At 39.0% G+C, this 27530-nt stretch overlaps 1 protein-coding gene across 1 annotated transcript in view; it reads right to left on the bottom strand.

Annotated features, from left to right (window-relative positions):
• PCSK2 (proprotein convertase subtilisin/kexin type 2) overlaps positions 1-27530 on the bottom strand; it is a 281880-nt gene that overhangs the window by 217879 nt on the left and 36471 nt on the right. Inside the window, exon 2 of the mRNA XM_040447755.1 lies at positions 25778-25882. Within this exon, the coding sequence (XP_040303689.1) occupies positions 25778-25882 (105 nt within the window). The remainder of the gene's footprint in view (positions 1-25777; positions 25883-27530) is intronic.

Below are 27530 nucleotides of genomic sequence, written 5' to 3'. Positions count from 1 at the left end.
TGGAGAAGCTCATCTCTTGTATGTATGTCTATATGTATATATATATGTATGTATTTCAGCTTATTTTATTTATTTTTAATTTTGAATGCTTAAATTTTAAGTCCAGTAGAGTTAACATGCAGTGTTATACTAGTCTCAGGTGCACAGGATAGTGACCCAATGGTTCTATACATTACTCAGTGCTCATCATAATAAGTAAAATCTTAATCCCCTTCACCCATTTCACTCATTCCCGCCCCCCCCCCCCCCCAACCTCCTCTCTGGTAACCCATTAGTTTGTTCTCTATAGTTAAGAGTCCATTTCCTGCTTTGTCTCTTTTTTCCTTTGTTCATTTGTTTTGTTTTTTAAATTCCACATATGAGTGAAAATTTTCTTTCTCTGACTGGCTTATTTCACTTATCATTATACTCTCTTTGATCCATCCATATTTTTGCAAATGGCAAGATTTCATTCTTTTTATGGCTGAGTAATATTCCATTGTGTATATATATATATATATATATATATATATATATGTATGTATTTATTCATTCATTTATCTCTTTATTAATTCATGTATCTATTCATTCATTTATCAATGGACACTTGAGTTGCTTCCATAATTTGGTTATTGTAAATAATGCTGCAATAAACATTGGGGTACATATATCCTTTTGAATTAGTGTTCTGTATTCTTTGGGTAAATACCAAGTAGTGGAATTCCTGGATCATTTGGTAATTCTATTTTTTAAAAATTTTTATTTAATTTATTTTTTAAATTTACATCCAAGTTAGTTAGCATATGGTGCAACAATGATTTAAGGAGTCAATTCCTTAATGCCCCTTACCCATTTAGCCCATCCCCCCTCCCCTAACCCCTCCAGTAACCCTCTGTTTGTTCTCCATATTTAGGAGTCTTTTATGTTTTGTCCCCCTCCCTGTTTTTATATTATTTTTGCTTCCCTTCCCTTGTGTTCATCTGTTCTGTGTCTTAAAGTCCTCTTATGAGTGAAGTCATATGATATTTGTCTTTCTCTGACTAATTTCACTTATCATAATACCCTGTAGTTCCATCCACATAGTTGCAAATGGCAAGATTTCATTCTTTTTGATTGCTGAGCAATACTCCATTGTGTATATGTACCACATCTTCTTTATCCATTCATCCATTGATGGACCTTTGGGCCATTTCCACACTTTGGCTATTGTTGATAGTGCTGCTATAAACATTGGGGTGAATGTGCCCCTTGGAAACAGTATACTTGTAACCCTTGGATAAATACTTAGTAGTGCTATTGCTGGGTCATAGGGTAGTTTTATTTTTAATTTTTCTGAGGAACCTCCATACTGTTTTCCAGAGTGGGTGCACCAGTTTACATTCCCACCAGTAGTGCAAAAGAGATCCTCTCTCTCCATCTTCACCACATCTGTTGTTGCCCGAGTTGTTCATTTTAGCCATTCTGACAGGTGTGAGGTGGTATCTCATCGTGGTTTTGATTTGTATTTCCATGATGATGAGTGATGTTGAGCATTTTTTCATATGTCAGTTGGCCATCTGGATGTCTTCTTTGGAAAAGTGTCTATTCATGTCTTTTGCCCATTTCTTCACTGGATTATTTGTTTTTTGGGAAAAATGAACCTGGACTAGTTTCTTGCACCATACACAACTGAAAATGGTTGAAAGCCTAAATGTAAGGCAGGAAGTCATCAAAATCCTTGAGGAGGAAGCAGGCAAGAACCTCTTTGATCTTGGCCGCAGCACCTTCTTACTCAACATGTCTCCAGAGGCAAGGGAAACAAAAGCAAAAATGAACCACTGGGACCTCATCAAAATAAAAAGCTTCTGACCAGCGAAGGAAACAATCAGCAAAACTAAAAGGCAACAGACAGAATGGGAGAAGATATTTGCAAATGAGATATCAGATAAAGAGTTAATACCCAAAATCTATAAAGAACGTATCAAACTCAACATCCAAAAAACAAATAATCCGGTGAAGAAATGGTAATTCTATTTTTAAATTTTGTAATATTTATTTTGAGAGAGAGAGAGAGAAGGGGGGAGGGGCAGAGAAAGAGGGAGAGAGAGAATCCCAAGCAGGCTCTGCAATGTTAGCACAGAGACCAACATGGGGCTCAAACCCACAAACTGCAAGATCATGATCTGAGCTGAAATCAAGAGTTGGATGCTTAATTGACTGAGCCACCCAGGCACTCATAGTTTTAATTTTTTGAGAAACTTCCATGCCATTTTTCTACAGTGGCTATACCAGTTTGCATTCCCACCAACAGTGCATAAATGTTCCTTTTTCTCCATATCCTTGCCAACACTTGTTGTTTCTTATGTTTTGATTTTAGCCATTCTGACAGGTGTGAGGTGATTTCCTATTGTGGTTTTGATCTGAATTTCCCTGAAATGATTGATGTTAAGTATATTTTCATGTGTCTGTTGACCATCTTTATGTCTGCTTTGGAGCAATGTCTGTTCACGTCTTCTGCCCATTTTCAAATTGGATTATTTGGTTTTTGGGTGTTGAGCTTTACAAGTACTTTATATATTTTGGATACTAACCCTTAATTGGATGTCATTTGCAAATATCTGCTCCCATTCGGTAGATTGTCTTTTAGTTTTGTTGATTATTTCTTTTGTTGTGTAGAATTTTTCATTTTGATGTAGTCCCAATAGTTTATTTTTCTTTTGTTTCCCTTGCTTCAGGAGAAATATCTAGAAAAATGTTTCTGTGGTTGATGTTGGAGACATTACTGCCTATGATCTCTTCTGGGATTTTTATGGCTTCAGGCCTTACATTTAAGTCTTTAATCCATTTTGAGTTTATTTTTGTGTATGGTGTAAGAAAGTGGTCCAGTTTCATTCTTTTGCATGTAGCTGTCCAGTTTTCCTAGAACCGTTTGTTGAAGAGATTTTCTTTTCCTATCACATATTCTTGCCTCCTTTGTCAAAGATGAATCAACTGTATAATCATGGGTTTATTTCTGGGCTTTCTATTCTGTTCCATTGATCTATGTGTCTATTTTTAATTTTTTTTAATGTTTATTTATTTTGAGAGAGAGAAAGAGAGTATAAGCAGGGGAGGGGCAGAGAGAGAGGGAGACACAGAATTAGAAGCAGGCTCCAGGCTCTGAGCTGTCAGCCCAGAGTCCCACGTGGGGCTTGACCCCATCAACCATGAGATCATGTCCTGAGCTGAAGTCAGGCACTCAACTGACTAAGTCACCTAGGCGCCCTTCTATATGTCTATTTTTGTTCCAGTACCACACTGTTTTGATTACTGTATCTTTGTAGTATATCTTGAAATTTGGGATTGTGATGCCTCCAGTTTTGTCCTTCTTTTTCAAGATTGCTTTGGCTATTTGGGGTCTTTTGTGGTTCCATACAAATTTTAGAATTATTTTTTCTAGTTCTGTGAAAAATACTGTTGTTATTTTGATAGAGATTGCATTAAATGTGTAGATTGCTTTGGGTAGTATGGATATTTTAACAGTATTTGTTCTTCCAGTCCATGAGCATGGAACATCTTTCAATTTGTTTGTGTTGACTTTAATTTCTTTCATCAATATTTTATACTTTTCAGAGTATGGATCTTTCACCTCCTTGATTAAGTTTGTTCCTAGGTATTTTATTATTTTCAGTGCAATTGTAAATGGGATTGTTTTCTTAATTTCTCTTTCTGCTACCTTATTATTATAAATGCAACAGATTTCTGTATGTTAATTTTGTATACTGCAACTTTACTGAATTCATTTATCAGTTCTAAGGAGTTTCTTGGTGGAGTCTTTAGGGTAGTATCATGTCATCTGCAAACAGTGGAAGTTTTACTCCTTCCTTACCAATGTGGATACCTTTTATTTCTTTTTCTTGTCTGATTGCTATGGCTTAGACTTCTAGTACTATGTTGAATAAAAGTGGTGAGTGAACATCCTTGTCTTTTTCCTGATCTTATAGGAAAATCTGTCAGTTTTTCACCATTGAGTATGCTGTTTTCTCTGGGTTTTTCACATATGGCCTTTATTATGTTGAAGTATATCCCTTCTAAACCTATTTTGTTGAGAGTTTTTATCATGAATGGATGTTGTGCTTTGTGAAATGTTTTTTCTGCATCTATTGAAATGATCATATGGTTTTTAGCCTTTCTTTTTTTGATGTGATGTATCACATTGATTGATTTGTGAATACTGAACCACACTTGCATCCCAGCAATAAATCACAGTTGATTGTGGTGAATGATTTTTTTTAAAAGCATTGTTGGATTCAGTTTGTTAATGTTTTGTTGTTTTTGCATCTGTATTCATCAGAGATATCAGCCTATATCTCTCTTTTTTGTAGTGTCTGCATCTGGTTTTGGTATCAGGGTAATGTTGGCCTCAAACAGTGAGTTTGGAAGCTTTCCTTTCACTTCCATTTTTTTGGAATAGTTTGAAAAGAATAGGTATTAATTCTCCTTTAAATGTTTGGTAGAATTCATTTGTGAAGCCATCTGGTACTGACTTTTGTCTGTTGAGAGTTTTTTGATTACTGATTCAATTTTGTTGCTGATAATCAGTTTGTTTAAATTTTCTATCTCTTCCTGATTCAGTTTTGGAAGGTCAGATGTTTCTAGGAATCTATCCAGTTCTTCTAGGTTGTCCAATTTATTGGCATATATTTTTTTCATAATATTCTCTTATAATCCTTCATATTTCTGTGGTGTCAGTTGTTACTTATTTCATATATGATTTACTCTGAATCCTCTTTCTCTCTTTGATGAGTATGGCTAAATGTTTATCAATTTTGTTGATCTTTTCAAGAAATCAGTTCCTGGTTTCATTGATTTGTTCTATTGTTTTTCTGGTTCCTATTTCATTTGTTTCTGCTCTAACCTTTATTATTTTCTTCCTTTCTTTTGGGCTTGTTTGTTCTTTTTTTTAAACTCTGTTACATGTAAGATTAGGTTGTTTATTTGAGATTTTCCTTGCTTTTTATTTTATTTTATTTTTATTTTATTTTTTTTTAAATTTTTTTTTTCAACATTTATTTATTTTTGGGACAGAGAGAGACAGAGCATGAATGGGGGAGGGGCAGAGAGAGAGGGAGACACAGAATCAGAAACCGGCTCCAGGCTCTGAGCCATCAGCCCAGAGCCCGACGCGGGGCTCGAACTCACGGACCGCGAGATCGTGACCTGGCTGAAGTCGGACGCTTAACCGACTGCGCCACCCAGGCGCCCCATTTCCTTGCTTTTTAAAGTAAACCCATATTGCCATAAACTTACCTCTTAGAACAGCTTTTGCTGCCTTCCAAAGATTTTGGACTGTTGTGTTTTTATTTTCATTTGTCTCTGTGTGTATTTTTATTTCCTCTTTGATTTCTTGGCTAACCATTCCCTGTTTAGTAGCATGTTATTTAACCTCCACATATTTGTGCTGCTCCAAGACTTTTGTTTGTGGTTGATTTTTCTAGTTTCATAGTGTTGTGTTTGGAAAAGATGTTTGGTATGACTTCAATCTTTTTGAATTGTTGAGAAGCCTCATTTTGTGGCCTAATATATGATCCATTCAGGACTTTGTTACATGTGCACTTGAAAAGATTGTGTATTCCAATGGAATGATCTGGATGGAATGTTCTGAATATGTTTATTAAATTCATCTGGCCCAATGTGTCATTCAAAGTCATTGTTTCCCTGTTGATTTCCTGTTTGGATGCTCTATCCATTGATCTAAGTGAGGTGTTAAAGTATTACTATTGATTACTTATTGATTACTTTCTTAATGTTTGTTATTAATGGCTTTTTATGTATTTGGGTGCTCCAAATTGGGTACATAAATATTTACAATTATTGTATCTTCTTGTTGGATTGTTCCCTTTATGATTATATAGTGTCCTTCTCTGTCTCTGTTGCAGTTTTTGTTTTGAAGCCTATTTTGTGTGATATAAGTATTACTTCCCCAGCTTTATTTTTACTTCCATTCACAAGGTAATACTTCCCCATCCCTTCATTTTCAAATCTGCATGTGTCTTTAGGTCTGAGATGGGTCTTTATAGGCAGCATCTTGCTTTTTTAGCCATTCCATGACCCTATATCTTTTGATTGGAGTGTTTAGTCCATTTACATTCAAAGTAATTATTGATAGGTATATACTTATTGCCATTTTGTCATTTGTTTTATGGTTAAGCTTACCTTTTAAAGATATATTTCAAAAGTATTAATTTCTTAAACTTGAATGAACCTGAAAAAGAAATGGACTCTTTTATAATGAAAATCATTTTTCACTGGTCTCCCAGTATTGGTATGTTGTATAAAATATCCACAAAATAGAATTTGGTAGCAACTACCAACGCTTATAGCTCCTATACAACTATAATACTAAAACAGGTTTACAAGTTAAATGTAAACATCACAAAAGCAATAATATCCGAAGAAATAACATGAACTAAAGGACTCTGTGAATTTGCCATAGACTACTACCCAGTTTTCCATCGCTCAATCCCATCTGAACTGGTGGGCAAATTTCTTTGCCTTCTGTTTATCTATCGCTGCACAATACACTACTCCAAAAGTTAGTGGCTTGAAGTAACTATTTTATTTGGCTGAAGAGTTCATGGGTCAGAAATCTAGAAGAGACACAGCCTGAATGGTTTGCATTTAAGTAGCAGCAGTTGGAGAGACTGAATCTGAAAGATCCACTTCCAAGACGCCTCCTCCACTTACATATCTGCTGTCTTGGTGCTCCTTGACTTCTCTTTCTTCTCATGGCATATTGGCTTCTCCACCTGGCTTCTCCTAATAGGAAGATGTTTGCCTCAGGGTAACATCTATAGTGGCCAGGCTACAGGAGGCAGGAGTGGAAGCTCCTAGAAAGCTATAGCTAAGGGCTGTACCGACTTGGCACAGCATCACTCCTACCACATTCCAGTGGACAAAAAGTAACAAAATCTGCTCATATTCATGGGGATGCAGAAATAGACTCTGCCTATTGACAGAGGAGGGGCCAGGTCACACTGCAGAAGAGGACCCATGATGAGAGATGCTGGCCCAACCATCTTAGCAAAAATACAAGTGCCTCATTTTGGCACAAACGCCCAATACATCCTTTCTCATTAACCAGAGGCTGCATGATAGTAATCGCTGCCAATATGATTAAAAACACGAATGCCGAGTTCATGGCAAAGTCTGAGTCCCAAGGAATCACCCACAAGAATAAAACATGCTTTTATTCATATTTTTATTATTGTTCTGAATAAAAATGCACTGTGCAAGGGACTTCTGCTATTTCCCATATCCAGTTTGTCTCTCCTACCTGAGCACATGAGAGCACTATACTTCTCGGCTTCTTCACATTGAGACAGGCATTGTGTCTCTTTCTGGCCAATGCATAGTAAGGAGAAGTGATATGTGCCATTTCCAAGATAAGGCATTAAAAGTGGATTGAGCCCATCATGCTTCCTCTTCCCCTTTCTCTTCCAGTGCCTGGGAAGCCATATGTTAGGATGATGGCATCTCAAGATGATGGAAATGTCAACAGCATAGTTATCGAAAGATCATGTTAATTAAAACTTCCACTGACCCAGTCTAGACATGTAGCAGGAGTAAACAGTAAACATTTGTATATTAAATCACTGAGATGTCAGGAGAAATCTGTTTTGTTACTGCAACATAATCTAGTATATCTTAAGATTGTTTTTATTTATTTATTTATTTATTTATTTATTTATTTATTTATTTATTATTTCATTATTATTCATTATTTATTCATTTTAAATATTTTATTATTTTTATATTTCTGATAGGAAATGCAAGGACCTTATTATAATATAGTTTGAGGAGCACTGTTTTAAAATTTTAATTCACTAGAATTTTTCCTGGGTAAAGGCAAGCAAAGAGAATAAATAGAGAATTAAGTGGAAGAAAATGCACAAGGAATAGGAGTTACTGTCACATTTTCTGCCCAGCAAAAGCTATAGTGAATCTGTGGAACTAGTATGTACTTTCAAAGATAAAGTCATTCTTTTAGCTTTGAAGTTTTAAACATTTATTTGTCGACATTTGTGCTTTCATTGTGATTCCCTGATAGAGATTAAAATAAGGCAATTTATTTCCAGACATTTAGACTTTCATTGCTATTTAATCATAGAGATGGTAAAACAGAGGTACTTAATGAAGGTTAAGTGACTTGCCCAAGTCGCATGATTAAGCGGTAGAGAAATTCTTTTGAAGACAGATAACATATGTTTTCACTCATGTGGATCCTGAGAAACTTAACAGAAGACCATTGGGGAGGGGAAGGAAAAAAAAGAGAGAGGGAAGGAGGCAAAACATAAGACTCTTAAAAACTGAGAATAAACTGAGGGTTGATGGGGGGTGGGAGGGAGGGAAAGTGGGTGATGGGCACTGAGGAGGGCACCTGTTGGGATGAGCACTGGTGTTGTATGGAAACCAATTTGACAATAAATTTCATATTTAAAAAAAGGCACTTTATTATAAAAAAAAGAAATTCTTTTGAGTGCTCCTATATATAAGTCAAATGACAGGTTATATTTTAGCCACGGAGAATATGATGTTTAGTTGAATTAGTCTATTTCTGAGATGCCTTGACTTACTCGCTTAAAAGGAATCACTTTATTAAGTTTTAGAAGAATTTTATTTGGTCCGCACTTCAATGCCACCTGGTACTCTCATGATTAGCATTGATGATTACTCATTGATTTTGGTTCTTTGATTGAAACTTTTCATAATTAAACATCAACCAGTTGCAGATGTGTGAACAAGTTATCAAGTGAATTCAAATGATCTCAAAAGACCAGATTGAAAACTGGTTGGTCTAGTGATTTGGGTCATGTGAATAACTGGTTAGATTGCTCCGAGGCAAACAAACTGATTGCTCAGAGAGCAGGTGTACACAAACGAATCAACTAGATTTCAGAGTGATGCAGTCAAGCCATATCAACAGCCTTCAAATAGCCTCCCTGGTGAGACAGTTTTTCATCTGACCTGAATGATATTTTTGGGATTTGGGGTGCTTTATAATTTCCTTTCAATGTGGGGTCAGTGTGAGATACTCCTTAGAATCTATATTAATAGATTTATATCCTACTGGACAAAAGATTCCGAGCTTTGCCATTTCTCTGTCCTATTTAACATTTTTATTGAGAACTGGTTGAGGATCTTGATGTTGATCAAAGTCGTAGATGACAGAAAGCTGAAAGGAGACTGAATCAGTATCTAATAAAATCTTGACAGGTCATAATAATGAACTCTAACAAAATGGAACAAATCAAAGTCAAACCTAAGTCCTTGCTTTAGGACCAATACCCTAATCCTGTAAGGATGGATTGGTTTGTGCATATTTGAGAAGACACTAGACTAATAAAAATTAGTTGTAAGGTCAGTATCAGTCAATAATAAGGTCTGTGACTTCTAAAAAGGCTAATGTGATCCTATGGTGTATTAATAGAAGAATGGCTTTCAAGACACAGGAAGTGAAAATCTAGTGCTACTCTCACCTCATTATGCCAGAGCTGGATTGTGTTTAGTTCTCAGACAATGTTCAGAGAGGTGTAATCAGGAAGGCACAGGAGATGAGCACAAAATTCCTTTAAAACATCTCAAAAAACTACAAATGTTTACTCTGAAGAAGGTCCAGGGGGCATGGTCACCAACTTCAAATGTTTCAGGAGTTTTCACATGGAGGATGAAATCATTTGGCTCTGGAAGCAAAACCTGGATTGTGGACCAACGCTTTAAGGAGGTAGCTTTGGGACCGCCTTAAGGAACAATTTTTATGGGGACCACATTGGCAAACAGTGAAGTCAGGGGCTAGTCATGAAAGTGTCTTGCCAAATGCTGGATCATCCCATCTTGGGAGGCAGGGATTACAAAATGGTGTCCCATGGACAAATTTGTTTGGTTGACATATTTTCTTTAGCTTTCTAGTGTGTTAAGAATTTTTGACTTTGTCACTAAAATTTTTTGAAAGCACAAAGATTTTACAGAGCGGTGGATATTTTCTGGTTTTGTTAAAAAATCGAGAAATCTGGTAACCACGGGCCTTAATTTTTGTGAGGCAAAGAATCAGCCGCTGCCTTTTGACAGGGTGTGTACTCCGATTCTCTGGTCCTCACCACTCCTTCTTGTGTTCCCCAGCAAGTGGCGGAAGATATTTGCCATTTGTCCTCTTGAGTTACCGCTTTGCTTACACCCAATCCACCTCAGTTATAACTTGCTTGCCTGCCTGGCCTCTCCAGGCTTGGGTTTATGACCCTGGCTACACACAATAATTGACTGAGTTGGAGAATAGGACTTATTTAGAAATCAGTGGTTTTCAAACAATTTTTTTTTTTTTAGTTCACTTACCTTCACTCTCCCACACCCACCCTGTCAAACGAAATCTTACACCACATCCCAGTTTATAAAACATGATAGAGAAGTTATTCTCTTTGAAGGTGGATGAATAACCTCTACCTCATCACTTAACGTTTCCCTTGGACAACAAGTGAAGTTTTAGGGCTCCAATGGACTGGTTTGAACAGGATATGAAATTCTCTTCCAAAAGATGAAATTACTAATGGGGCACGTGGGTGGCTCAGTCAGTTAAGAGTCTGACTTCAGCTCAGGTTATGATCTCAGGGTTCATGAGTTCGAGCCCCACATTCGGCTCTGTGATGACAGCTCGGAGCCTGGAGCCTGCTTCCGATTCTGTGTCTCCCTCTCCCTGCCCCTCCCCCACTCATGATTTCTCTCTCTGTCTCTCAAAAATAAATAATAAGCAAAAAAATTTTAAAAGATGAAAATACTAACATAAATTGTAGTTCTAAATACTTTGGAGTATTGTTTTAAAGAAAAAACAATCCCATTTCTGAGATGAAAATAAGGATATGCAAAGGAAGGAGCACAACCTAGTGGGAATATCTGGGATCTAGTCCTGGTTTTGACATTAACCAGGTGGAAGGACTTCAGGACCCCTGTAATCTCAGACACTAAGATCTGGAGGGGAATTTTGGAGACTAACTAGTCTACCCTCCTCACTGTACAGATAAAGAAACTGAGGACTGTAAGATACAATGGTTGTTCAAGGAAACTTAGCTACTGGTCATTAGAACTAGTATGAGAGTCCAATAATGACCTCATGTTGCCCCGGTGGAGCATGCTCCTTTTCTTCCTAGTAGACAATCATTTGAATCTCTTTCCACACAATGGGTTTGAATCACTTTGCTTTTCTTCAGTTCTCTTGGGAGGGCTTTCTCTTGCCATTTCTTTGAGGTGTCCTTACAAACTAACATCCATTAAAGCAATTCTTTACATGGGGTGGGCTGCTCTCCCTTTTCAAGGGGAATGGAAAATGGAAAATTGTTTTGTCTTACCTGTTTTCTCTTGGGCAATAAGTTCTTTGTTGCTAAATGGGACATACTTGCCGAAGAGAAGATAGAAAACACAACATTTTCAGTACAGATAATGGGAAACCAATTAGATAAACTCCAGCAACCGGCTGTTATTCAGACATGAATCTCTTTGTATAACTGCTGTTTACTCATTTCTAGACCTGGCTTCACTTGTGTCCTCTCCTCAACCCATAAGGGTTTGAAACTACTGAAAATGGTAGGAATTCAATTCCATTCATTTTCAAAATTCCCTTGGCTTGTATTTAAGAGCATGTCTGTTTACAGATGGAGACGTGATCACAAACATGTCAACGTGCATCATAAAGGAAAAATGGCCAAACCAATAAAAAATACCCAAAGAGAGTTTTAAAGAGTGGTGGGATTTTTTTGTTTGTTTTTTGTTTTTGTTTTTATAAAATCTTTCTGAGGCATATCCAACTCCAAAGCTAACTGTCTCACAAAATATTATCTCAGGAAAAGTCAGTAGCTGCATAGACATACCTATTTTAACCATTTTTTTATGTCTTCATTGAGGAACACTAGGGGTGCCTGGGTGGCTCAGTCGGTTGAGCATCCGACTTTGGCTCAGGCCACGATCTCGCCGTCCGTGAGTTCGAGCCCAGCGTTGGGCTCTGTGCTGACAGCTCAGAGCCTGGAGCCTGCTTCGGATTCTGTCTCTCCCCCTCTCTCTGCCCCTCCCCCACTCATGCTCTGTCTCTCTCTGTCAAAAATAAATAAACATTAAATTTTTTTTTTTAAAAAAAGGAACACTAATAGTCTCCTTCAGCTAAGCATTGAATAAAATTCATTTGGGAGCAGTGGTTTAAGGAGTGAGAAATTACCCTCTAGACAGATTTTGAATCTTAACAAGAAATTATTTTAAGAACTCTATCTTTCTGAAATGCATGAAAATGTGATCTGAATTGAATCAACACAGCTTGCATTTTTATTTTTCTTAATTGGAGATTAAGTTTCTTTCCTTTGGGTTTACAGTCAAACTTGATGCTTCTCATGGTTTTTATAGCTCCTAAAAATTAGAAAAGAAGTGCCCAGCTTAGATTCTCCATGTCAAATAGGCTGTTTTCCAGTAATTTCACCCAGGAGCTCCCAGAACCAGGTCTTAGCTCTGAGATATTGTCTAATTGGGCTTGAGTTTTTATTTTTTAAATTTTTTATTAAAAAATTTTTTTTATATTTATTTATTTCTGAGACAGAGAGAGACCAGGCTTTGTGAGACAAGAACGCAAGGCTCAAACTCACAAACTGTGAGATCATGACCTGAGCTGAAGTCAGTCACTCAACCGACTGAGCCACCCAGGCACCCCGGGCTTGAGTTTTTAAAAGCTTGATTCTTATCCATTCTGAGTCAAATGTGATTCTCTTCTTCAAATATACCACCTAGCCCAGACACAGCACTGTCCATGACATACAACTTAGAACTACCCGATGATCCAGAAATTGTACTATTAGCTATTTACCCAAAGGATACAAAAATACAGATTCGAAGGGGTACATATACCCTGATGTCTATGGCAGCATTGTCAACAATAGCCAAACTATGGAAAGAGCCCAAATGTCCATTGACTAATAAATGGATAAAGAAGATGTGGTATATATATATATATATATATATATATATATGTGTGTGTGTATATATATATGTGTGTGTGTGTGTGTATATGTATATGTGTGTGTGTATATATATGTGTATATATATGTGTGTGTGTGTATATATATATACATATATATATGTGTGTATACATATATATATAGGGTTGATTACCTACCCACTCCCCCATCAACCTGTTCTCTCTACATTTTGCCCACCGACATAAATGCCGACTCTATACCATCCCCATTTCTATCTTTGCCTTCTTCCTTTCTCTCCCATTCCTTATCTAATCCATATATATATATGATGGAATATTATTCAGCCATCAAAAGGAATGAAACCTTGCCATTTGCAATGACGTGTATAGACTAGAGTGCATTATGCTAAGCAAACTGTCAATCAGAGAGACAAATATGATGATTGCACTCACATGTGGAATTTAAGAAACAAAACCGATGAATATATGGGAGGGGAGAACAAAAGAAAATGAAAAAAGAGAGAGGGAAACAAACCATAAGAGACTCTTAAAGACAGATGTACCTGGGTGGCTCAGTTGGCTAAGCGTCTGACTCTTGATTTTCACTCAGATCATGATCTCACGGTTTGTGAGTCTGAGCCCCATGTCAGGCTCTGCACTGACAATGTGGAGGCTGCTTGGGATTCTCTCTCTCTCCCTCTCTCTCTGTCCCTTCCCTGCTTGCACGCTCTCTCTCCTTCTCTCTTTTTCAAAAAAAAAAAAAAAGAGGGAGAGACTTTTAAAGACAGAACAAACGGAGGGGTGATGGAGAGAGGTGGGTTGAGGATGGGCTAGATGGCTGATGGGTATTAAGGAGGGCACTTGATATGATGAGCATATGTATGTAAGTGATGAATCACTGAATTCTACTCCTGAAACCAATATTGCACCGTATGTTAACTAAATAGAATTTAAATAAAAATTAGAAAAGAAAAAGAAAAACAAAACTCATGCTCCCATTTTTATTTCATAAGCTCCTAATTCATAACTATGAATTACAATACCTCTTGAAAAAAAATAGATTATAGGAAAAAGCTGAAGAAACTTATTGATACCTCTAAGGGGTTTTAGTAAGAAATACATACAAGGACAGTCAAGTTATTCTGGTAAAATTCAACTGAGCTCAGAAACACATTGACTAGATTGGTTTTGGCTTCACCTGCCAATCCCCTTCCTACATCATTTGTCACTTCTCTGTCTTGTTTGCAGGTCTGAAGTTATCTCCCAGATTTCTAAATGTTCAAGTGCCCTAGGACTCTGTCCCATATGGCTTGTCTGTCCAATTTACACTCATGTTTTAGATAATCTCAACTGGTCTCATGGCATTGAATGCTGTCAATATGTGGGCGACTCCCAATTTATGTCTCCAACTCCCACCTCTAGCCTAGATCTTTAAATCATTTGCTTATTTTACTTGTCCACTTGGATACTCAGTGCAAGTTTCAAAAGTTAACATGCTTCAAACTAAACTCTTGATTCCCTACCCACTCCCCATCAACCTGCTTCTTTCCTCATTTTGCCCACCGACATAAATGCCGACTCCATACCGTCCCCATTTCCACCTTTGCCTTCTCCCTTTCTCTCCCATTCCTTATCTAATCCATCAACAAAAGAATCAGCAAATTGAAAGACTCTACCTTCACAATATGTCCCCCAATCTGACTTGTTTTTTGCCACCTCCACTAACTTCTACCCTGGCTTAAGCCACCGGCCTTTCTCTTCTAGAATGCTGCAATCACCTAACACTGATCTCCCTGGTTTCCGGCTGTGCCCCCCATCCCCATGCCCAGCCACAGTCTATTATTATTCACTTTGAGGCAGAGAAATCACATTTCATTCAGAATCAACGAGAAGTCCTTACCCGACCGTGGTCTTGTTCCCTTGCTCCTCTCTGACTTCATTTCTTTCCCCCTTCTCCTCGGCTCACATCTTCCCAGCCTTACTGGAATTCTTGTTATTTTTTAAAACACATCAAGTGTACCCTAGACACCTGGCTTTTATCCTTGGTGGTTCCTCTGCTGGGAAGGCCCTTTCTGCAGATAGCCAGAGGATACCTTTCTTAACGTCCTTCAGGTCTATGTGTAAATATCACCTGACTAGAGTAGACAACCCTGGATGCTTTTTGTAAAATGGAAACACCCCCTCCCCTGGCCCTCTCTTCCTCCCACTTTTGCTCTATTCATTTTCATAATATGTTTGCCAACAGTCATATACCTACTTTAGTATCTGGTTTTCGTCTTTTTCATCCCCGGTAGTATATAAACTTCATGGGAGAAGAACTTTGTCTATTTTGTTCCCTGTTGTGCCCTGGTACCTGGAACAGTGCTCGGCATGTAGTTGAACTCAATAAATATTTGAGGGATGAATAAATAGTTTGCTAGCAATCAACCAGATAATGTAATTACATTGTGAATTCAATAAGCATACATAAAATGCTCATTTTTAGAGGAAACAAGAAAAACATTTTAGGTATTTAAAGACATTTCCTTTTGCATCTTGAGAAAGGTTGGGGAAGGAATCAGGTAAGGCAGGTTGGGAGAAATTTGCTCTACACACATTGAAGATTTTGCCCAGAAGTCCTAAAAGCTTGCCAGCTCACCGTTTGAGAGTCTTTATCTTGTGAGTTATAAAGTTGATACGGAACCACTTTCTTCTCTTTGTGTTGTTTTTCTCTGCACTGGGGCTCGTTAGAATTCTCTCAAAGAAAGTTAAAACTCCCCAGAGATCTCTGGGCTTGCTAGAATGGTGTCTCCCAGAGTGCTCCTCCTTCTTTTTAGTAAGCCTGGCAGCGTGAACCGTAGTAATCATTTAAAAATATGCTCACAACATCTAGGAAAAACCAGGCCTACTCATTAGCAGCTTTCTCTCTGCCTTTCTGAATTCATGGTAAATAATTCTCCCCTGTTCCCCAAGAATACTTAATTATAGCACGAGCAGCAGCTCTTTGGGGCAGGAGGCTAGGCATATCTGCAGTGCCCAGAGGAGATACTGAACTGTTGCTCCCTGCTGCATAATAAAGCCAGCAGATTAGGGCAGATTAGCTTTTCGCACAGGCTGGAGCATTTCTGAAGACTCCCTCGCACAGGTTGGGAGCATTGTCTCCCAACACACTTTTTCTCTGGATGCTGTCACGTCACTTTCCAAATATATGCCCCATGGAAGGTTTACACCTGCCGAGCCCAAATCTTAAGTGCAAATCAGAGTGCAAAGGTAAGTCAGAGTGCAATCCACATGGGTTTCTTGGCTTCATTGTTTTGGGCTCCAAGCATGGTCAAGGTTGTGTGCTTCCAGATTCCTTTTCCTCTGAGTTAAATGCAATCCCCGGAGGAGGGCAGTGAGGGGAAGCTGGGCTGTCTAGAAGGAGCTATTGACCCTAGAAGGCATGCCAACTCTTCCAGGAAGGTCAAGGCTCAAGGCAGAATTTTGACACCCATGGTCTCCTGCCCCTAGTGTTACTCATGGTTGTATTGCGTCTTGTGGTAAAAGGGACTTTGCAGAGGAAATTAAGGTTACTGGTGTGTTGACCTTAAGAGAGAGAGATCATGCTAGGTTATCTGGATGGATCCAATGGTGTCACATGAGCCCTAAAGTGGAAGAGGAAGCAGAGGGGTGTGAAGCACAGGAAGGATCTGAGTGTATTATTGGTTTCAAGATGGAGAGAGCCACATGAGACAACGCTGTTTTCAATCTCATGCCCAGCTAGCGTTCTTAACAACATCTTTTACACATGCAACTCTCCATCTCAGAGCACATTTCCAGGAAATTCAAGCTAAGACACCATCTTTGTTTACATTCAGAGAGGAATCCAAGTAGGATTCTGAAGTGGGTGTGGTAAAAACTACACATGGTCAATATTGACTATGAAAATTTATTAGGAAAGTTAGAAAGTGATGTACCACGTCTCAGTGCCTCACAGGTCATTCCCGTCCACAAGGAACCTGGTCCTAACACAATCTTTGTGCAAAGGAGCCGGGAAAATTAATTTATGAACTACAAGTCCAAGACAGCAGCACTGCGCAGTGGTGAAGATTTCTTACAAACTGTGGGACGAGCCTCCCTAAGGTCCTATTGCCACACCTGTAAACTGGGAATCTGACAGTATGTAATTCACAGGCGACGTTTGAGGGTTAGGGCTAACGAGATGATGCATGCTAAGTCCTCAGCACAGCATTGGGTTTGTGCGATTTGTGACAGTAGCTGTGGATTTCAAGCCTATACTCTCTGGGCCCACCTCTGAGTTCACCTGCGACTGCTCACGGCTTCTCTGCTATCTCTCTGCTCTAGGGCTTTCTCCCGCATCCTGAGACTCCACCTGTGCACAAGGCAGCCCAAAGCGATAGGGATTTAACATTCGGGATCAACTCAAACATGAGACAGAGCCTGTAGATTAATCATTCCTCAATCAGCTTCACTCCTTGTGGGACAAGTCTAAAGCACATTCTACACATCACTCTCAGAGAGAACTCGGTGGGACTGAGCCTCTGGTGCCTACGATGAAAACCTGCTAAAATATCCACCCTCTATATGCTTTCCTCACTTCCTTTTTTAATTTCAGTCTTTCCCTCGTGTTTCCTAGGACCAACCACCCAAATAAATGACCCTCTTCTGAGTTCTTGTCTCAGGGTTTGCTTTTTGCAGGAACCCAAATAAAACGGCAGCATCTAACACTCACTGTTCTTAAACTGTTATCAAATTAAAGTGAGAGGAAACCCTGGAGCCCTCCTCTCTGTTCTTTTCTGACTCAGTGATCTGGTTCCTGCAGAAATGTCATGAGCACGATCATTGAAGGACTGTGTCCTTGCTTTCTCCTCACTAACGCGCAGAGGGTCACTAGCTGGCTGGCTGGGCATGGAGAGGTCTGAGCCAAAATTCCTTCCTAATGGATTTCATTGTACGTGCATTCGCTTGCATTTATAGCTTTTTTTTTTTTTGTAAAACAGCTTTTCTCTTGGAGCCTGAGACACAAAGCACATTCTGGAAGTGTGTGTTTGCTGCTTATGGATTCTTGAGGAGAAGAAATAAGGTAGAGAGAGGCAGGGAGGAAAAACCAGAAGAAAGGAGGAAGAAATGATATTTGCTTAACTTTGCTATGCTCTTCTTTTAGGTATTTGCCCTTTTAGGGTTGGCAACATGGTTTCCTTTTTTATGATAGAAAATTGAACTATTTACAATAGGAAATGTCCAGTTCACTGAAGGGACCACTTGGTTCCGTGATTTTGAGAGACTGTTAGGAGGTTGGGGGTGGGGATGGGGGTAGTTGTTGCATTGGGTGTGGGGATGGGTCTCCTCCATTTTCCACCAGTCAAAAATTTTTTATTTTTTACAATTTTCCTGTGCTTCTGTTTCTCATTGTCTACCTTCTTCTTTGCAATGTAGCTTCAACATCACTTTATTTCAGTTCTATATCTTTTTACTTTATTTCTGTTTAGAGTAGATGTGCCAGAGACACCCATGAACATTTATTAGCCCATGAACAAATATTAGCCCATAACCATTTATTATTAGGTAGGAAGGAGTCTTTCTTTTTTTTAAATTTTTTTTTTCAATGTTTATTTATTTTTGGGACAGAGAGAGACAGAGCATGAACAGGGGAGGGGCAGAGAGAGAGAGGGAGACACAGAATCGGAAACAGGCTCCAGGCTCTGAGCCATCAGCCCAGAGCCCGACACGGGGCTCGAACTCACGGACCGCGAGATCGTGACCTGGCTGAAGTCAGACGCTTAACCGACTGCGCCACCCAGGCGCCCCAGGAAGGAGTCTTTCTTAGGAATTCTGGCTAATCTGTACTTTAACCCCAAGACATAAAGAGATTTCATTCTACTTCCAGAACCCACCAATGGTTAACTCTCTGTTTGGTTTGTGGTCTACTGGACTGTCACAATTATACATCGTGGACACTCCTTTCCCTATGAGGATCCTAATTCCAAATATGTTGTTCCCTTGTCCAACCAGGACACCTCAACCTGGATTGCACAAGATGGTCACCATTTCTGGGGACTTGAGTTGTTTTAAAAAACTCATGTGTGACTTTGTACCTCCATTTCAGGTTGGTCTAACTCATGCTACAAGAAAATGAGAAAATGGAGTAAAGGCAGCCATGAGTGGCTTCTGGAGTAGAAGTTCTACAAATACTATTATATTTGCTATACAGTAAACTTACCCTGCTTATTTTTTAAAATAAGTAACATATAATTAAGTCTCTCTGCTTCTTTCCCCCCCACCCCCCCTCAGTGAAGCATTTGGAAGATAGATTGGAGAAGTCCTATACATTTCTTAGAGCAGCATCTCAAAACCTCAAACCTCACTGTGTTAGAGTTAACAAGTATGAAGATAAAAAACAATCGATTCTTTGGGTATAAATTCACTTTAAAAGGCACTCAAACTATCTAATTTCTATTTTTACTGTCCCTCAGGCTGAGAGGCTCTCACACATTCACTGTGATGGTAAGGACAGGACACCCCAAATTCTACTAGTTATCCACTGGCTAAAGGTTTGATCAAAATGAAAAACCAAACCAAACCAAAACAAAAAACAAAACAAAACAAAACAAAACCCAAAAGACAAAAAAACAATAAACAACCAAAAAGTGCAAGAAGACATTTTTTCCATGAAATTTTCCATTTGAAGGTAGATCTTTCACAAGATAGTGATGCTTTTCCTTTTCTTCTCCCAACTTTTAATCTAAGAAATCAATTAGTTATTTAATACTATAAATCAGGCACAATACATACAAGTGGCACATGATTATTATAAAAAGTTACTATGACTGATGTGTATGACTGTGTTTGAAAAGTGTTGTATGCTAAGAGCTTAGCAATTGTGACAAAATTGTATGTTACTCGTGGAGGAAAAGGTAAACGAGTTGGTTTGCTTGCTTTGAACTGCTGAAGTTCCAGTATTCTTTTCAGAAAGATGTCACAATCTAAAGATTGTGAGTAAACTGCTATATAATTGCTCTGATCATCTCACGGGCTTCTTCAGGTCATGGTTTCCATGTCATCCATGCTTAATCTTTCTGATCTGAGTCTATGTACAGCTTTTCTAGGTGTTTGCCAGTCATGGCTAAATTACTGCACCTGAGTTAGATCTAAAAGCATTATTATGTCGTGTAAGAAAAGGACCCAGAGCAATTACAAGCCTTTCTCAGCTTCTGTCCACCACTTGAGTTTGAAGCATGCTAATAAATCCATTTTTTAAAACAATATCAATTAGTGTATTATTAAATCCCACAGACAAAGAAAGTCTGGCCCGCTTATTATTCAGGATTTTACCAACAAATCACACCAGTCTTGTCCAGTTAATTTTAAAGAATGAGAAAACTTCTTTTTTGTTCTGATGGTATGGTTCTATGAAGTTATTGTAGAATTATCCAGTGAACGTAACTTTTGTGGGTTTTTGCAGCACCCTCAAAAATCCACGAATATGCTCAGAGTAGATCCTTAAAGAACAAAACTAGGTCACTATTGGATCATGTGTCAGCCATCTACGGTCATTAGACAGGGGGATGTGTTCAGATGAAGAAGAAGCTAGAGAAGGAAAAGTTCTATAGATAGAATGCAAGGGAGACATCATCCATTCTTTGAGAATGGGAACTGAGACGAGTTTTCAGCAAACTGATAGGAGTTTCTGACTTGCGAAATGATTTTAAAATGATTTCAAGTGATCACTATGTGGTCTAGTAAAATTGCTCTGAGAAGGGAATAAGTGTTTGTAATTCTCAAATCAAATTAACTTTTCTCAACAAATGACGTTCAGATTACTTGTTGTTAAATTATTTGGGCTCCATATGGCTAATGTGTGTGCTCATTGAACGATGGGAACCTTCATGTTTTTTAATGTATTTCATTTCAACGCTATGTCAGATATGCAAACAGGGTTCAACGTAACTGTGAAACAAATATTATCTTTTTTTTTCTTTTATAAACTTTTTAAAAAAATTTTTTTTCAACGTTTATTTATTTTTGGGACAGAGAGAGACAGAGCAGGAACGGGGGAGGGGCAGAGAGAGAGGGAGACACAGAATCGGAAACAGGCTCCAGGCTCTGAGCCATCAGCCCAGAGCCCGACGCGGGGCTCGAACTCACGGACCGCGAGATCGTGACCTGGCTGAAGTCGGACGCTTAACCGACTGCGCCACCCAGGCGCCCCGAAACAAATATTATCTTAAACAAATCTATTCTCTGCAGCTTTTAAGCCACTTGCAGAGCTGTGGGGAGTTGGTATGTAGACTGTGGACTGCAGTCAGATTTGGTTTCAAGACTCATTGACGTTGCTCTTAGCTGAAGTTTAACAAATCCCACAGACATTTTGGGCAGGGGATATTTGTTCTTAACCTTGATGCTCAAAAGTCATTTCTAGTTTTATTATTTCAGCCCAGCATTGGGTTTAATGATTCCCTCTTTAAATTATTTTAGCTACCCAAACTTTCCAAACATATTGCCCTCATGTGGGTGGTTGTACCGGGACCGTGAATATGATCAGCAACCCAGTGTATTGGACTTTTGAAATTAAAAACTGGCTCTTGGGACACATGGGTGGCTAAGTCAGTTAAGCCTCCAACTCTTGATTTCATCTCAAGTCATGATCTCATGGTTTGTGAGTTCGAGCCCCACATTGAGCTCTATGCTGACAAGTGTGGTGACTGCTTGGGATTCTCTCTCCCTCTCTCTCCACCCTTCCCTTACACACTCTCTCTTTTTCAATAAATAAATAAATAAATAAATAACTGGTTCTTCATGGGGTTCTCAGTGACAGGGCCTGGAAGTCATAAAATGGTAACTTGTTTCTTTTACCTACAATTAAGAATATACTGAAAGGAGGAGCTAAAGAGAAGGCTATGCTGTTTCCTAGAGGGTGCACATTTTAGAATAAGGACAAAAATACAAGATGAGAAGAACTTTTTCATGGATTAAAACCCTGAGAAAAAATTATTAATCCTCCATTCATTTGGCAGTTATTTACTGAACATCTTCTATGTATTCAGAACTGTGCTGTGCAAAGATATCCAGAAATAAGCAAGACGCATTTAGCAGAAAGAGATGGAAAGGCGAGAGAACACCTTTAAAACAATCTGCATCAGAATCTATTTTCTTAGCTGTTGTCCTGACACTTAGTGAATGAATATGAACATATTGAAAGCAGAACTTTATTGGCCTGGACAAAAAGCACATATGATCCTTTTCCAGTCTTTCTGCTGTTTTTCTTAAACACAAAAAGTATTTGCTAGGTGAGGGTTAACCATCCTTGAAACTTTTGTTCTGAAGCCAGAACAAAACCAAAGTCAAGTCTGATCCTCTACCTTTTCCCTTATTTCTTGAGCTGATAGCACATCTTGGTAGTTTCTATGACTAAAAACTACCTAGTAGATTCAGCCCTGAAAGCCTGTAGCTACTCAAACCCTCCTGCTCTTATAGGCCTGGTTGCTTGGGTTTTGCATCATCCTTCCCCAGCTGCAGGACAGCGAGTGAGAAAAGCCAGGAAGAAATGTGGAGACAGGAGGAAGAAGGAAACTAGGGCTGCAGGCATGAGTCTAGGAGATAACACGTTTCAGAGAATAATAAAACAACTTGCCCTTAAGATGTTGGCTCCTAAAATGTAACTTAAAACATGTACCCAAGAGATAAAAGCCTGGACCAGTAATCCTTTCTGGCTATCTGGTCCTTTCCTTTTTCTTCCTCTCCTTCTATTTATTTTTCTTTTTGCAACCTGTGTGAATGTGCTTGGAACCCAAAACTTGAGGTATCCTAATTCTTGACATATTTGCCCTTTTGTTTAAGATCTGTAAACCCACAAGGCAGAGTCTTTATAGCGCTACTCTTGCACTGATCATAGTCAATGCTTTTTGTTTAAGAATAGCACCCCCTCCAATGAGGATGAGGAGAAAAAGGAAATCTCATGCATTGTTGGTGGGAATGCAAACTGGTGCAGCCACTGCAGAAAACGGTATGGAGGTTCCTCAAAAAATTAAAAATAGAACTACCCTACGATCCAAGAATTCCACTACTGAGTATTTGTCCAAAGAGTATGAAAAAAAACATTAAAAAGACATATGCATACCTATGTTTATTGTGGCATTATTTACGATAGTAAAATGCTGGAGGCAGTCCAAATGTCCATTGATAGATGAATGGATAAAGAAGATGTGGTATATATACGCAATGAAATACTACTCAGCCATAAAAATAATGAATTATTGTCATTTGCAACAACATAGATGGACCTAGAGAGTATCATGTTAAGTGAAATAAGCCAGTCAAAGAAAGGCAAGGATCATAATATTTTACTCAAATATGGAATTTAATGAACAAATGAATAAAGAAAAAAAAAAAAACCAAACCAACCTCCCCCCGCCCCCACCAGACTCTTAACTATAGAGAACAAACTGGTGCTTACCAGTGGGAGGTTGGGGAGTTGGTGATTGGTGACATTGGTGATGGGGATTAAGAGTACCCTTATTGTGAGAAGCACTGAGTAAGGTATGGAATTGCTGAATCACTATATTGTACACTTGAAACTAATGTAACACTGTATGTTCATTATACTGGAATAAGAAAAAAAGAATAGTCACCCCCATATTTTGCAATCAGCTGATGCCCAAATTAGATAACCACAAGAACATCATGCAGGAAAGACTCAGGGCTTGATCTAATATTTTGAAATGAGGCAGTCATCACTAGTAGTTTTTTCTCCCCAAAGAATTATGAAATTTTATACTTTTTTTCATTTCCTAGAATGACTTTATTATTGACAACAGTCTTAACATTTACCCTTGATGAGAGGACAGAGAAGAGGTACAGGAGATGTATGATTGTTAGTGTCCCTGCTATCTTCTAATGATCATGGGCAGGGCAGATGGTTGTCCCACCACGTAGAGGCAGATGGCTACCAGGATCCTTCTAGTAGGCAGTGATGGGGGAATAGCTGCCCCTTTTGGTTACAACAGACAATATTTTGAAGATAAAGACAAATGATTAGAATCACTAGTGCATGATCTCCTTCCTTACTACCTAGCCCATTTTATTTTCTTCTCTTTTGAAAATATCACTCTAAACTTCAAGAATAAACATTTCAAAGATTACTTCAAGTAAGTAGAAGAATATCTTAACCTAATGGGCCCAAGGAGTCTCTCTGACCCAAACAATGGCTTCTTAGTTTCACTGTTCCTCAGTTCTCTTTCCCAAGCCTCTCTTTCTTTCTGTCCCAGTTTCTTTTTTTTTTTTTTTTTCTCCCTGGATGGTCTTGAGGAAACATCTTTAATTGTGGAAGAGGAGAACTCAATGGGACTTTGAAGCAAATAAATAAATAAAAGGAAAACAATGGACCATAAAGGGTCATGGGACAGCGATGAAGTGTAGGGAAAACCAATGGCACAGTGCACCAGAATGGTCTTTGTCTACTGGTATCCACTCTGGACCCACAGGTGAGACATACAGGATTTCTGTCCTGTATAATACCTCTTCCCAAGGTATTCCCCAAGCTCTGAGTTGGTACAGCCAGGGCCAATGGAGTTATGACACAGAAAATAGAGCTTTTCCCTTAGATAACGATGCCAGGTTCTACAACAGACCCTTTGAGAATGCCTGGCATGGGCTGGCAGCAGGCAGCTTGGGTCTTACTGTGAAAGCAGATAAAGTGGCTTCTCAGAGCAGAATTTCCACTCCAGGGAATGGGGGATCCCCTGGGTTGAGGAGTTGAAGGAAAATTGCCTATGGCCTGTCAGTTGGTGGTTTGCTGGGGGCGTCTGTTTCATCTGCATTCCTAATTAAAGCCCAAATTAAACCCAGCCAAATGTTCACATGAAAAGCCCCACCAGAATGAGTTTCCAGATTCTATCAACTCCAAAAGAATCTCATGTGTAAATCTCTAACTCAACTGTCTGGCCCACTTTATATCCACTGTCCCCCCAAGAGTTCTGGAGAAGAGGCTGAGCAGCTATCAATGTGCAGAGAGCAACTTGCTTGGATTATTAATTTCCCTTAATTAAGAAGGAAATAACTTATCTTATTAATAATTAATAAGACAATATTTTCTCTTACTCAATTGAATGAGTCTGTGAGTATAGGAGGATGGCAGAAGGGATTTGATGGAGGATTCAGGAATGACCAAAGTTCCTATTCTGGAAATGGAGCTGTTTTGTGGCTAAAATATTAAGTTTGACTGTGGGGAAGTTGAATTTAAGCTTCCAGGGGGAGTAGGAAATGAGATCTGGATTCCAAGAGCAAGGTAAAGATTCCAAATTAAAAATGGGGGTCATGAGCACCATTAAGGCATGGTGGTAAATTAAATGGGTGTGAGAAAATATGGAGAGAAAGGCTGCAACTTTGCATGGATACTGAGAAGCCCATTGTCTACCATGAGCCAGGCACTTGCCGACCCGCTCATTTCTCCACATCCAGGAGGGGGCACAGCAACCTCCTCAGAACATGTGGACTCACCAGAAGAAACCTTCCATAAAACAACTCATTAAACAGCTTGGTTTTTTCCCATCCATCACAGGTCAAAACATGTTCCCAGGGAACCAGAAGTCCAAACACAATAATGCAAGAGAAGATAGCCAGTAAAGGGGTGGTGTCCCTGTTTATTCCCCACCGTCTCCACAGCCTATAAAATATTTATTTATCATGCACAAGGTAGAGGAGTGGAGGGTCCCCAGTACCACTCTGCCAAAGATCCATTTTGCCTATCATAATACTTGAGTGTCTTTACTTCAAAATTCCCCACCCATCCCTTTATACATTCCCTCAGTGGGCTCAGATGTGGCAGCAGAGGTTGTAAGGCAGGTGTCCAGGGAAACTCACCCTGGGGTCTCTCTCCAGCTGCTGCTTGTGATGTAGGCTGCGTCTTCTCTTGGCCTTTGCAAGGCCATTGTGGTAAAAGTGGTACAGGCCGTCAGTGAAGGGGAGCTGTAGAGAGTCAAACAGACATAGGACATAGTTAGCTTCTGGGGGTGGCCCCAGGACATGGAAACCAAAGCTGGGGCTGCATGCAAGGTTCCATGAGATGAAGTATATGTGAGAAAACCGCTGGAAACTTCCTTCCTATCAGACTTGGACATCTATTTCCCTATCTGTACTCCTTTTGTTTTCTCTATATACTGCCCATTCACCCCTCCTCCTCAAATACCTTCTACTCTTTCCTCTATTTCTTTAGTTTCTACCCATTCTTTGATCTCCTCCTCCATAGAGTCTTCCCTTTATATTTATACTCACACCAAGTTCTCCATTCTCTTCCCTTGAACTAGTATTTATACTCCATGTCTGGTTGCTCCAGAATTGTGTTGTGATGTACTCCTGTCTTCAGAGCTGCATTATCTGTACTGTACCTTAGACTTTCTCTGTGACTCCTTGATGCCTCTCATCATATTGAGCACAGTGCAACCATGTAAATATAGTAAGCACCTATTAGATGGTGGACCGGATTTCCTTCTATCTCCCTAACTTATGGATCCTTGGGATTAGGTATGAGTGTCAGAACTAGTTGCAGAAAACCACAATAATGAGAGCTTGTCTGCTCATCAGGGCCTGTAAGAATCAGAGAACATAAGACTCTCTTGTCCTATGACCAAACTGCATTTGGGGGCTTATGATGTACAGAGATGTATTAGTACAACAACAATAGCACAATACTTTTGAAATTAAGTTGGTATTAATTTGTTTAAGTTATTTATTGTAATCTCCAGGGCATCCACCAAGAAAATAACTAAACAATATATAGTATAATAAACAACAAGGTAATTAAAAAGGTACACTAAAGGGGTGTCTGTGTGGCTTAGTCAGTTGATATCTGACTTCAGTTCAGTCATGATCTCATGGTTCGTGGGTTCAAGCCCCACATCGGGCTCTGTGCTGACAGCTCAGAGCCCGGAGCCTGCTTCAGATTTTGTCTCTCTCTCTCTGTCTGCCCCTTCCCAACTCATTCTATGTCTCTCTCTCTCTCAAAAAATGAGTAAGTGTTTAAAAAAATTTAAAAAAAGTGTACTAAAAATATTTAACACAAAAAGGACTTTATGAAAGAATAAAAGAAAAAAGTTTATAAGACATATAGAAAGCACATGGTAAAAAAAGCAAGTGTCAACATCTTTTAAGTATTACATTAAATGTAACTGGATTGAAAACTCTAAATCAAAGACAGAGTTACAGAATGAATACAAAAACATTATTCAACTATATGCTATCTAGAAGAGATACGCTTTACATTTGGGGGGGTATGATAAGGGAGCGTAAGGCAAGCTGAAGGCAAAGCACAAGCTAACAATAACCCTGCTCCCCGAGAGTGGGATATGTGTGACATTCTTCAGGCACTCCTGGCAGCCCAAGAGCAAAGGAAAGAAAAAAAAAATGGTTAACTGATAGTGATCATAGTCACGCAGGACATGAGTCTCCACCAGTTTACAAATGTCTCAGTAATTTACAAGAAAAACGCAATATTATCAATAGCCTAATCTCCAGAAACCTATAGACTCAGTTTCCTGGAGCCCCAACATTATCCTCCCCTCTGGAGTGCTGTGGGGAACAAAGGCAAGCAGGAAATGGTAGGTAAAATTAGATTTCT

Source organism: Herpailurus yagouaroundi, unplaced genomic scaffold (assembly GCF_014898765.1).
Source record: "Herpailurus yagouaroundi ecotype Mexico unplaced genomic scaffold, PumYag 196, whole genome shotgun sequence".
In the NCBI taxonomy this organism is placed as follows: Eukaryota; Metazoa; Chordata; class Mammalia; order Carnivora; family Felidae; genus Herpailurus; species Herpailurus yagouaroundi.
Note: the sequence above shows the minus strand (reverse complement) of the source record. Positions and strands in the feature narration are given on the sequence as shown.